At 32.1% G+C, this 13,791-nt stretch overlaps 2 protein-coding genes across 2 annotated transcripts; both read left to right on the top strand.

Annotated features, from left to right (window-relative positions):
- The first annotated feature begins 331 nt into the window (after positions 1–331).
- LOC122591009 lies at positions 332–2,069 on the top strand. The gene is made up of 5 exons (XM_043763196.1): positions 332–815; positions 1,120–1,239; positions 1,331–1,456; positions 1,537–1,730; positions 1,821–2,069. The coding sequence occupies exons 1-5, from the start codon at positions 332–334 to the stop codon at positions 2,067–2,069; spliced, it is 1,173 nt and encodes a 390-aa protein (XP_043619131.1).
- Positions 2,070–3,387: 1,318 nt separating this feature from the next.
- LOC122584630 (tetracycline resistance protein, class H) lies at positions 3,388–13,791 on the top strand. Its single transcript, XM_043756684.1, has 13 exons — positions 3,388–3,717; positions 7,881–7,992; positions 10,563–10,675; positions 10,761–11,089; positions 11,203–11,278; positions 11,379–11,465; positions 11,550–11,630; positions 11,818–11,850; positions 11,948–12,001; positions 12,076–12,117; positions 12,224–12,302; positions 12,377–12,447; positions 13,304–13,791. The coding sequence occupies exons 1-13, from the start codon at positions 3,541–3,543 to the stop codon at positions 13,394–13,396; spliced, it is 1,347 nt and encodes a 448-aa protein (XP_043612619.1). The 5' UTR covers positions 3,388–3,540; the 3' UTR covers positions 13,397–13,791.

Raw genomic sequence — 13,791 nt, 5'->3', positions numbered from 1 at the left:
GAGCAAGGCGTTACTCTCCGAAAAAGTGTACGAGAACGCCGAGGAACGCGCGCCTGGGGAACGCCGTGAACACCGCCCCAGCCGGCGTTCCTGGCCAAAAAAATGCCTTCCCAGTCCTCTCAGGAACGCGCGTCCCTTGCCTATGTAACCGAGCCAACGGCTCTTTTTTTCCCAACTACAACGTTAACTTTGACCTTTTTTTTTTCTTTTCTACCTCTACTTTCTCTATATATATACACTATATCTCTTCTTTATATTTATAAAACACATATACAACATACAACATATATACTAAAATTCACATAACCATATTATCATCTCCACCACTATAATGTCGTCTTCATCATCGTCGACCTCTTTTGATTCGTTCGGTTCCGAAGATTATGATGATGCCGTCGAAAATGCCGTTGTTGGCGCCATTACCTTAGCCATGAGGGTCGCGCAAGAGGAGGAGGAAGAAGAAGAGAGGCCGCGTTTTACTAGAAGGGTGGTTCTTGTACGTCGTCGCGCAGAGGCACAAGAAAACTTGATGCGAGACTACTTTGCGGATCAACCGACTTACACCCCGCGACAATTTAGACGGCGGTTTAGAATGCTTAAGGGTTTGTTTTTAAAGATTGTTGGCGACATGGAACGGGAGTATAGATATTTTCAACAAAGGGTAAACGCCGCGGGAAAGCTTGATTTTACCGCACTTCAAAAGTGTATGGCCACAATTCGACAACTAGCGTATGGCGTGACGAGCGATTTGCTTGACGAGTATTTGCAAATGGCGGAGAGGACCTCACGGGAGGCGCTTGGGCATTTTTGTAGTGGTACGTGTTATATATATGTAATATATTTATTAGTTATGTTATATGTTATATATGTATGCTATATATTTTATATGTATGCTATATATTATTAGTTATTAGTTAATATGTTATATGTATGTTATATATTATTAGTTAATATTTTATATGTATGCTATATATTATTAGTTATTAGTTAATATGTTATATGTTTGTTATATATTATTAGTTAATATTTTATATGTATGTTATATATTATTAGTTAATATGTTATATGTATGTTATATATTATTACTTAACATTCTATATATATGTATTATATTATTAGGTGTAATTCGATTGTATGGTCGTACATACCTACGTAGACCAACATGGACTGATCTTCAGCGTATATATGATGTGCATGAAAGAGTTCATGGTTTTCCCGGTATGATTGGTAGTATTGACTGTATGCATTGGCCATGGGAGATGTGTCCCACGGCGTGGAGAGGCACCCACACACGGGGGGACATAGGTAGACCTTTCGTTGATTTTTCAAGCGGTTGCATCGTATGATCTATGGATTTGGAATGCTTTCTTTGGGCCACAAGGGTCTCCTAATGACATCAACGTATTCGAGTCATCTCCTGTGCTTGAAGATCTTATATCCGGTTTGGCGCCCTCAGGTATTAGTTAATTTAATAATATGTTTTTTTACTAATAAGTTTAATTTATATAGTTATTTACTAATAACTCTAATTTGTAGCATCTTTTTATGCAAATGGTAACTTCTACGAGAGAGGGTACTACCTAAGCGACGGGATATACCCCGAGTATGCTACATTCGTCAAGACTTTTACCGATCCAATTGACGAAAAGAGAAAGCTTTTTAAGAAAAAGCAAGAGGCGACACGTAAGGGTATAGAAAGGGCTTTTGGTGTGTTGAAAAAAAGATGGAAGGTCCTTAATCATCCGGCTCAGTATTGAGACAAGACACTCATGCAAGACGTGATTTATGCTTGTATCATCTTGCATAACCTGATATTGGAGGACGAGGACAAGGCCATATGTCAAGACTACAATCCGGAAGAACCTTCTCTAGTACTGGGCTATTGGGAACAAATGACTCCACTCGAAGAACGAATTCAAAACCGCCATACTATTAAAAGCCGAGAAACACACAACATGCTTACGGCGGACTTGGTTGATCATCTTTGGTCGATCCAACCACATGACTTTGATCCTGATAACGAGGACCTCCTGGATCTCAACGAGTATGTAAGTTCGGACGATGAGTAACTTATTTGTCTTCTTTTTTTAAAAAAAATAATGTTGTAGTATGTTATTTTTAAGAACTTTGGTTATTATGTTTGTATTAATTAAGAACTTTATTTATGTTTTATTTGTTTTTTATAAAGTTATTTAAGTTATTATGTATGCAAGTGAACTAGATGAACAAAAAAAATAAAATAAAATAAAATAAAAAATTGGTAATAAAGTGAAAGTCAAAGTACAAAAACAAAAAAAAATAATATCAAGAACCCCTACCTTGGGAACCCCTTGCTCCAAGGGAACTCAGCTTTTTGGTACAATCCTACATGGCTTAAAAAGTGCAAAAGAACCCCATCTCAAGAACCCCTTACTCCTACTAGTCTTAGCGCCTCACGATTTTGTTCAACACGCGTCTTAATAAGTAAGATATCTAGTCCCTTATAAGGTTTTCCTTCCCGGCAGATGTGGGATTTAACACACAGTACATCAACTACAAATTCTACCAGATTAACTAAAAAAGGAACAATTGATATAACTCAAAATTAAAAAACTATGTATCCAATACAAACTCTAGACTTAATTCGTTTCAATCTAAACCATATATGCGATGTCATTTCAAATGTGAAATACAACATGCATACATCGGTGTGGACCGGAGTGAACTAGCTTTGAGTTCATAATTAGTAAGAATTTCCTTACATGAAAGTATGAAACAATTAATGTGTTTTGGGACCACGAGATCGAAATCATGAGAACTCGACCTTAAATGTGTGCTCAAATAAAGAGTAGTACACAGAGGATATGTGATCCTCGTTGTTGGACTCAGATCAATAACAAGGTTTGGTGCACGTGCAATAGAACGGACAATAGTGTTACTGTATTAGTGGCAAATGTCTAGCTAGGTCTGCCACTCGTAATATGTGATGTATTGCAATCTCATTTTTACATCAAGTTGTTTAAAACAAATATAGTTATAAAAAACTAACTAACGCTTTATTACTCATATTTTTAAGATAGAAAATGTTTGATGGGTCTAAATAATAGTCTAAAGACATACACATGTGTAAGAGTAAAAAAGAAAAATTGTATAATATATAATCATGTCAACAAATTAATTGAGTAGACATGTTATTTAAGTATAGAAACTAGAAAGTAAAAGTAGATAATACATTTCTATTTTTGTTTGTTTTCATGTGAAAAATTTCTTTAATTAATCAAAGGGGTATTATAGTAATGTCACCAAAAAGATTCATTATCTCCTTTACAAATACAGACATAGGATTGTATGAAAAGAGTGAGGGCATCTATAAGAGTGAGTAATTGTAACTTGGCTTGTGAGACTCATTTGCTTTATTATGACATAATCCAATAGTGACATCTTCTTTTAGTTTTGTATATAAAAGAAGGTGGTGTAGGCTTCCACATTAAGCATTGCTTCTTTTCCTTCAATTCGATCGATCACACCCCTCATTTTACTTTACATACACACCACCAATATATGGCAGAGAAAACCATCATTTCCTCCGGGCTTGGTCACCTTTTCATGACGGTGTTCGTGTTCAATTTTGCCAATTTCATGGTTGTTCCGGCCATGACTGACGTAAGCATGGCGGCACTTTGTCCCGGTGAAGATGAGTGTTCCTTGGCCATTTACCTCACAGGAATTCAACAAGCGGTAATGATCATGATTTTTTATATGTCTATTTAATTAACTTGTCTAATTGCATGCTAATTAATTTTCTATGTAGTTTTAGTTCTAGCTAGCTAGTATAAGTAATAGTTTAAATGCACTTTTGCGTTATAGTTATATAAAATAAGTATAAAATTAAAACTTTGATGTTTTTTATGTGGATTTCTTGCTTTCTTCGTCATATTCACGTTAAAACTAAAATGAGATATTTATGTCGTGTTTTTACTTTTGGTTTAAGCATTTATTTTCTTCAAATATTTTAATCATTTCACCTTTTTTGTGGTTGGTAATTTATTTTCAAGTTATATTCAAACGGCTTAGTTAACATCGATCATTTGCACTTTACGTTAAAAACTTTTTTTATATTTCTATATAGATTAAACAAAAAGAAAAATTTATACTCCGTATAACATTTTTTTTTAACATGGACGAATAGATCAATTGACTACTTTTTGTTGGATTCTGTTTTTTCCAACAAGAGTCCTTCAATCCATTTTGTTAAAGAGGAAATCAAGACAGTGAGCTCCTCGCGGATCACAAATAGGCCTTCAAAAAGATCAATTGACTACTTTTGTTGGATACTATGTTTAGTCTTGGAACATTTCGATGAGAACAAAATCTATCATGGCCAATTACTTTAACTCTTTTGTGTGACATAAAGACTTTTTTTAACTATTGTCAGAGAGGAAGTGAAGAATTAGAAATTAATTTATTCGTTTTAATCATTACAAAACTAAAATTAATATATAAATAATCTGTATATATCGAGTTCGTAACAAATTAAAGCATTACTGTAAAATGTTAAAATTAATTTTAAAGTATTGTAACTTCAGCTTCCTCATTGTATAGGCTTATCTAGCTAAACAATAAAATGGATCATCAATTCTTCATATATACTCCTTAATTAAGAATATAAAATATTATACATAAAAAAAATAATCATCGTTTCTATAAATTTCAATTGCCATATATTAATATATATACAACATTTTATGGGACCTTATTCATAGCTGCCTATAAGCAAACTCTTCATTGTAATATAATGAGAGATGATGCACTAAAAGTCATTAGATTCTAACTTTAGTTTAATTAACACTCGATCCTACACTCTCCCTGGTTTAAAATCTCAACAAATAATTGTTGAGGAGCTTCATTCTACTTTTCTGTAATTATTGGGGAGTACATACATGCACTACTATATGTATGTGTAAAGCCATTATGGAATGGTACGTCGTCATGATCGGTTGCACTAAAGTAACTGTGACAAAGATATATGGTTTATCTCACCTTTTTCACTTTGGATCGTAACTAATTTAGTGCAATGTTAAAATTCTAGTTAAGTATTACAAACGTGAAAAATTGATTCATACCTCACAAAATTATGTATTTGTGTACAAACATATTAATATAGTTGGTGCGGACGTACGTGTGGAGTATAGTCGATCCTATGAAGTCATTTCTGTGATAGTGTGATTGACAAATCGTTTGTTTCCCAATAAGGACCGATGCGTAAATGTTACATATAGCTATAATAATAATAATAATAATAATAGTATTCTCTCTATTATAAATTTACTTATTACCCATTTATTTTTTATTTTTAAATTTTTTTTTTTAATTTAAAAAAAAAAAAAAACTTAAAAGTTCAATTTGAGTTCTCTGAATTACTCTCCTTAGATATATATAGGGATTTGCTAAATGATGAAGCTCTCAAACAGTTAAAGTGCATTAAATATTTATACACTCAACATAAAAATCAGAGATAAATTTTTAATATAAAAAGATATAATTTTTTTTTATGTATATTAAGTGAAGCTCTAGAAGCTTTTTTTTTTAGCATTTTCCATATATTTTTAATAATTGATTTGATTTTAATTTATGATAGCTATATCACAAGTATGTAACTACTTACATCCTTATTTTTTTTATGTATAAATATTTCGGAATATTCTAACTTTTGTGAATAAAACGACACTGGGTATCTTGTTTCACACTCTCTTTTAAAGTGTAAAAAAATAAATGTAGAAGCAAATATTTTCCCTGTAGTGAAAATAAATATATGAAATTTAAATGGGGACAAAATAAGTATGAGCAGGTAAACTCAAGTTAAAAATTAAAATAGCATGCATGATAGTGAGGACTGATGAGGAACATATATACTCGTATGTTGTTTTACAACGTAACGACCTTCATAGTGGTTTATCGGAAAGAATTTGTGTCTGTCAATATTATTGGCATAAAGTCACTTTAGGATTAGTCAGCTTGCAAATCTAGGTATGATATATAGAAAGACATATTCATTCACGTTTGCAAATCTTTATGCAAATGATTTTTACTTCAACTTACCAATTTAATTAGATAGTGTGGTTAACCCAAATAGAACTAGTTTTAAATTAAATCTTAACTACCTTAACGAAAAAACGTGGAATATGTTATTACTTACGAGAAGGGTACCCGCACAATACGACGACAAGTGATGGTGACGTTAACGTATGGTTATTAAGGTAAAGGTAGTTGAGGTAAATTGGTAGTGTAGTTAATGAAAAACGTATGTTTCAAAAGCATAAAGTTTAATTAAAAAAAAGAGGTGTTAGTAAAGGGTAATGTAGGTATTTCATAGTATGAGTTATAAGGATAGTTATAGAAATAAGGGTATTTTCGTTTTTTGTATAGACAAAAAGTTTATAGAAAATAAAAGAGGATTTGCTTTATAAGGTATATAGATACAACATAAAAAGATTACGTTGTTGTCATTCGTATTGCTAAAGCTTCCATTCCAAATTTATTTGGTGAACACGAGCAATTTCAAACTTTTTTTTTATTTGTTTTTATTAATGGTAAATTGGTATTCACGACATGTCTCTTCATATGTTTAATTACAAAAAGATCAATTTTAAATAAAACAACTGTCTATATTCTTAAGAACATTTTGCTGAAATCAAAAATTGAAGCAATTAATCCATTTGTTGATAGTTGAAATAGCAATGGAGCACTTTATGTATATAGCATATTTCTTTTCTTCTATATATACTTATCATTATATGGAGTAATTCTTTAAAATTTATAGTACTAAATTAAAGTTATAGGAAAGTTCGATATCAAAATTATCAGACGTGGTAAAGTGCAGCTATGCTTTATAATGCAGCACTATGCAACACTTTATCTTTTCTTTTTTTTTTTTAAAGAATTTATCATACACGTCGTAATAAGTTGTGGAGACTAACAGTAAAAATGCAACTAGACACTAGCTATATAATAGAAACATTTATGCTCGAGTGGTCAACGTGGTCGGGTTCGTAGTCATCACACCGTACTGGCCGGCATCCAGTGGTAAATAACCATTACGCCCACAGTGTGACAGGTGCTAGTGGGTCCACCATAGGGAGATTCACATTGGTTTACGAAGCGTGTTTTATGTTTTTGTTTTCTTATTTATCGTGTACTATAGGTGTAATGCGGTATTATGAAAAATAAGAAGGCATAGAGGTCGGGTCACAGGTCATGTTTTGGTGCACTTCTGGGTTTTGCGCTGGGTTGGGCCATGCCGGGTCCACCAATTTTTGACATGTAGATGAACAAAAAGTCAAAAGCCCCGTAAACCTGATAAGTGAACTAAAACCTGTTTCGACCCGCCCGAGAGGGTAACAACCCTTGTTCCGTTTTGGTGCATCTGCAGGTCACAAGTTTGAACCGATTGTACCGATTTTTGACCCGTAAATATCCATAGTTGTGGATCATGTTTTTAATATTGTTATAGATGTCATGATTGTTGTTTGATAATTTTTTGGTATTATGACATGTGCTTGTGACTTGTGTGGACCATATATTACGATCTATCTAATGTTTTTGCCATTTGATGATCCATGTAGATGGTTCATTTGTGAAGTAGCTTGTTAAGATAACATTTGTATATGTATTTAAGACTTTCTTTAAAAGAATTTACTAATTATAAAGGGTTTCTTTTATAAGAAAAATAAAGACTTAACATTTTCTTTTCCTTTTTTTAAAAATGTATGGATCATTTGCTCGCAATTTAGTACTTAATTAAATATATAGATAAGAGTTCATCAACGTCACATTCAATAAATAAAGTGTGGAAACAAAATGATTTGGATTGTTATAAGTATGTATGTGTAAAAATGGTGCAGATAACAGGGATGGGGAGCCTAGTGATGATGCCTCTCATCGGAAATCTATCCGACAATTATGGGAGGAAGGTCATGCTCACTGTTCCTATGTTGCTCACTACTTTACCCTTGGGTAAGCATTAATTTTTTATCATTTTTAATTTGATTCCTTTTAATTAAAATCACTGTTATTATCATCATTACATTATAATTTTTTTTAGATTAGCTAAAACTAAAAACTAATACTTCTTCCGACCAAATAAAATATAGGTCTAGGTAATTAACGAATACTTATTTAGGATATAATAATGCGAGCCCGATTAAGACTCCTCACATTCGGGATTAATTCATATCTTTAAAAAAAAACTTATTTAAGATATGACTCTTGTTCACAAATCTGCTACAGTGCTATATTATATTTTATTAATGAATATTTTGGACACTTATCGATTATCAGTCACAATCACTTTTATTATACATCACATACGAGTATATCATATTGAAAATTGTTCGAAATGGAATCAACGTGAGATGTGGTCAAAAATATAATAATATACTAGTATTTTAAAAGCAAAAAATTTCGAAAAGAAAAGGTAAGTGGCAATGTCTTATTTGATATTGAATTTAAAAACTGTTCCAGATATTGTACAGATTTTAGGAACCTATAGAATGAAAAGTTTAGCAGCTCAGTGGGGATTATATGCCACTTAAGTGGGTTTTTATGTTTTATCACTAGCTAGCTACTTCCCTGTTCATTATAATGGACTTGAAGCAACTTTTTCCTAATCTTTTAAAACGTTCTAAAATTAAACTAGAAGTGTATGACGATAGTCGGTAGGTGATTATAAATTTTGGTTAGAACATGTCGTTAGAGGTGGCATCAGCCGATTTTATCGACTGTCGGGTTATACAGTCATATTTTTTAGATTAATTAATTTTTATCTTATCTTTTTTATAAAGCATTTTAAATTTTTATTTATAGTATGTCTTTAGAAATTAAGCATATTTTTTTTCTCAAAAAACTCTTTTTTATGTTTCTCAAAATGTTCTTGCACACACTACAACACTAAATTACCATATTTATCCTTATAACAAATTGTCACTCCTAAAACAAAATCTCGTCGCAGCGCGTGGGTATTATGGTTGTATAATTTATTATCATTGATGATTTATGTTAATGTTACTATTTTTAGTATATAAGTGAGATTTAACTAACATGACTCTAACTCAGATACTTTTATTAAAATTTTAATCTAAGTATGAAATAATAAAACCCAGAAAAATATAATACAATATAATTATGGTTTTGTATATATTGCCTTTCTTTCTTACATCATCTTTGGCAAATCCTTCTATAAAGCACCCAAAACCTACTTTTTCTTTAATGTCTCAACTTCCAAGTCTTCTTTTTACTCTTGATACCATTTGTTTTTCGCTTTAGATCAAAGATAACGTCCCAAGACCACTTTTTACACATTTAGAATGCTGATACCACAACTTTCTTATTTGTATTTTAGGTTTATTGTCTAGAAATTCTATATATTTTTGACAATTTTTTTAGGGTTTATTCCATACAAAGGTAACCTATTTACACGAATTTCCTATTAAAGGTAACCTATTTTGTTTTCGTCTATTTAAAAGATCCTATTTTCAAAAAATTCCTAATAAAGGGTATATCGTTAATTTTTGACAGACGGAGCTCGTTAAGTGCCACGTCACCGATGTCACGTCATCAGTTTTGATGACGTGGCACTTGACTTTGACCGGCCTAATTTCAATATATATATATATGAGTCGGTCAAAGTCAAGTGCCACGTCTTGATGACGTGGCACTTCACGAGCTCCGTCTGTCAAAAACTAACGATATACCCTTCATTAGGAATTTTTTGAAAATAAGCTCCTTTAAATAGACGAAAACAAAATAGGTTACCTTTAATAGGAATTTCATGTAAATAAGTTACCTTTTTATAAGATTTCATGTAAAATAGGTTACCAAAACGACTTCGTTTAAGTAAAAAAAATGTTCTAAAATGACACATTTATAGTTTTATTGACTTGGAGTGACAAATTCGATAGTCAAGAAAAGACAAATCAAAAGATGCATCAGATTTTAAAGTAAAAAGTCATCACCACCCAATGTCATCACTATCAATATCGTGCAATGTGTATTTTGATGTGGATGTTGCTCATTTATTTATCTCTAATTAACTACATTACATTTTTATGTATATTTTATTGGAAAACTAGAAATCTCGAAAAATACTCAGTCAAATTTTACATCTGGGCTACATGCCTTTATAAGCCCAAAAGCCAACTAGCCCAGCCAGGCAACAGCCCAAATCATTAAGAACTTAATCAATAAGGAGTCTAACAACAAATCAACACTTCAGAACACAGTCGAACGTACGTACATTTTAATAGTTAATACGAGTATTATATCAATGAGAAACTTGTATCATCTATACGATAAATAACGCATATATTCTTATCTAGACCACAGTAAGCATTTTCTTTCATCCAACTAGATCAAAGTTATTAACCTTAATAAGCTCACTTATAGAAACCTTTGATTATGAGACTTTTCAAATGGCAATAAGCTTTTTTTAAATAAACATAAGTTAAATAAGCTAAACACAAACACCCCGTAGTTTACAAAGCAAAGTGTACATTTACTAACTTATCATTAACTGGTCTGTAAAACAGTAATTTTGGCATATAGCAGAGAGAGGAATTACTTCTTTGCATACTATGCACTCAAAACACTCACCTCCATGGTTTGTGAAGGAAGTGTGCTTTGCCTTGCTCATGCTTATGTGGTAATTTTTCTAATCTCTATATATCTTTTGCATTATATTTATCATATATTGTACTTGATTCACAATTCTTTGACATAAATATCAGGCAGACAATGTGACACTAACAAGACGGGCATCCGCATTTGGAATCCTTACTGGCATATCGTCCTGTTCTTTTGTCTTTGGAAATCTCTCCACTCGTTTCCTCCCTTCAGAAGCCTCAGTTTTTCAAGTATCTGCAGCCGTGGCAATGGTTTCCGTCGTGTACATGAGGATTTTTCTGCCAGAATCCGGCATGGAAGCTGCAGTGATAGCCACGTCGTTGAAAGAAGAAACAGTTAATGAATGTCTTCTTGAAAAAGGATGTACCAACAATCGACGCCCTGTTCGTACAACTCCTTCATTACATGATTCAATTTTATTGTTGAGGAGCAGGTATATATGTCATTTACTTTCCACATTTTAATAATAATAACAACTTATACCATATAATGATGCAGTAGAAAAAAAAAATAGCTAAAGTATTCTGTTGTGAATGTTGTTTTCAGCTGGACATTTTCACAGGCAGCTATTGTGGCATTTTTCAGTAGTCTGGGTGAACTAGGCCTTTATTCTGCACTATTGGTACATGATATACCATAATGAGTTAACACTGATACTAATTCTAGTCTTTTATTTCAAGACATGGTTAGCTAATTAAGCATCATATTTTTATATCATGCAGTACTATTTGAAGGCCGAGTTTCATTTTGATAAAGACCAGTATGCCAACTTGATGATCATCAATGGTATCGCAGGGATCATATCTCAAGTATGTATTATAATAGTTTTTTGGTAACATTTATAAACTTATATATTAAAAGACTAAAAGTTGTTTTGTATCTGACTCTTGCAGATGGTTCTTATGCCACTGTTGGCTAGAGTAATCAAAGAAGAAAAAATTCTTGCAATTGGGCTCATCTTTAACTGTGTACATGTAAGCCTATTTCTAGTGATATATTTAACTTGAAAATTTTTATAGAATCATACTCTCAGCATATCACAATGTCTTCAATAGCTTCAATGATAAAAATATATTATTTACATACAGTTATCACGTGTAGAACATTTTATAATTTTTAACTTGATTATTCTCTTATATACCTTTTGGTTTTTGTATTCAGATTTTCCTGTACAGCATAGCTTGGTCTTCTTGGGTATGTATTTGTGCATATCTATCAAGTACATGTTTTATTTCTTAATAGACATTTCTATATACATCATGGTTTTGCTAATGCATTTTGTTTACAACAGGTGGTTTATTTTGCAGCCATGTTTCAGATTCTGGCTGTTTTTGCAGGACCAAGCGTGAGTTCTATCATCTATGTGTTTGTTATCAAGTTTTAGTTTACTGTTACCTAATAAGAAAGTGTATTTTGCAGTTACGTAGCATTGTATCCAAACAAGTCGGTCCCACCGAGCAGGTACTACTAAGGATATTTGGTTTATGGATTCATAATAATGAGGTCGCGATAAATGGGAACTTGAACAATAAATGGATTTTTAGTAAAACATTTTCATGTTATGCAGGGAAAGGCTCAAGGGTGCATTACAGGCCTGTGTTCATTTGCTAGCATTATTTCTCCACTAATTTTTAGTCCTCTAACAGGTGACTACCCTTTCAAAAGTATATTAACCTTCTATTTGCTTTAACTGAATCTAATGAAGGTTTGCTTCTTGCAGCTTTATTCTTATCTGACAATGCTCCGTTTGTCTTTCCTGGTTTTAGTCTTGTGTGTGCTGCATTTGCCGTGGTAAGTACTTTAATATGTATGAATTTTTCTGTTCTTAATAGACTTTTGTTGGGTTTTTGATATAGTTGGGTATCAATAGAGGTGAAACTGTTAACTCAGTTACTTATGAATGTGGATTGGGGCAATGTTTTTTCACTAACGGTTAAACGAGTAGTATAAAATACAAACTAGAAAGCAAACGGGTCAGATGTGTCATTATACATGTATGTTTGATGAGTATAACCTTCTAAGTTATATATTCTACAAATTTTATTATTGAAGGTATGTTTTTTATGTAATAATAAATAAAATAAAAAAAAGCACACAAACTGTGTAAAAAACTTTTGGACAGAAAAGTGGTTCAGTTTGTCAAAGCCAACCCCGACCCGTTACCCAACCCACCCAGATTTTCACCTTTAGTTATAAGAAGGAAAATATAACTTTTTTGTGTGTGTGTTATATCAAAATCGCGATATGCTGACTGAAAATAGCTTGGCAACAAACCATACACACCTAATGAATGAGTTTGACTATTGCCTAGTAAGATTTAACGAGTCTTTCATAAAAATCACATTTTCCTTATTTCTAACTTTCTATGACAAAAAACATACTTTAAGGTGAGTGACAATAATCTAACAAATGATTTATACTTGATTACTGCCATGTAGAATTTACAAATGTTTTATCAGTATCACCTATTTTTTCCTTTAATATGACAAGACAGTGAATAACATGACCTGCAATAGTTTGATAAGTGTCACTTATGCTTAGATTGCACAATTCAGATACCTAAACTGTATAAAAAATATTTAAGGAACTCATAAGGCGTTTGCAAAATAGATTTAAGAACTTATGGAAGAGATTTGTGTATGTGCAGATGATTGCTTTCATCCAAAGTGTCATGATTCGGTCTCCTGCACCACCTGTCCCAGAATCAAAACTCGACGACTCTGTCCCAGTGGAGCCTTAGAAAACTATTCTATGTACAAGCATTTTTTTCTGTCTTGGCTTGGTATGCAAGTGCATTTGCTGTTAGATGGTCCTTTGCTATGTATATGATAAGGAAAACTTCAAAGATATGTTCTTTTTTCACAACATGAAGTTAGCTAAAAGGTAATGGACTAAAGTCATACATCAGGGGTACTTGTATATCAGTGTCTAAGATGGTAAACGAATTTTTATTCTTAGTATATATAATAGTTATAGTGTCCAATAGTAAGGATATGGTTGGAAATTGTATTAAGTTAAAACTTTTGTTATACATATTAGGTTGGTATATGTCATAGCTTAAAGCCTGAATGTAACAGAAATATATGTAACACTACATTCATGTAATGTATTCTGAATTTGATATTTTTCTATGTT

Source organism: Erigeron canadensis, chromosome 1 (assembly GCF_010389155.1).
Source record: "Erigeron canadensis isolate Cc75 chromosome 1, C_canadensis_v1, whole genome shotgun sequence".
NCBI lineage: Eukaryota > Viridiplantae > Streptophyta > Magnoliopsida > Asterales > Asteraceae > Erigeron > Erigeron canadensis.
The sequence above is the reverse complement of the archived record's forward strand: the minus strand, read 5'-3'. Positions and strand labels throughout refer to the sequence as shown.

Coding starts and splice junctions, on each gene's coding strand:
- LOC122591009 (XM_043763196.1), top strand. CDS start 332: ATGTCGTCTTCATCATCGTCGACCTCTTTTGATTCGTTCGGTTCCGAA. Junction 816..1,119: donor GCTTGGGCATTTTTGTAGTG/GTACGTGTTATA, acceptor TTATATTATTAG/GTGTAATTCGATTGTATGGT. Junction 1,457..1,536: donor ATCCGGTTTGGCGCCCTCAG/GTATTAGTTAAT, acceptor TCTAATTTGTAG/CATCTTTTTATGCAAATGGT.
- LOC122584630 (XM_043756684.1), top strand. CDS start 3,541: ATGGCAGAGAAAACCATCATTTCCTCCGGGCTTGGTCACCTTTTCATG. Junction 11,090..11,202: donor ATTTTATTGTTGAGGAGCAG/GTATATATGTCA, acceptor TGTTGTTTTCAG/CTGGACATTTTCACAGGCAG. Junction 11,466..11,549: donor TCGCAGGGATCATATCTCAA/GTATGTATTATA, acceptor TGACTCTTGCAG/ATGGTTCTTATGCCACTGTT.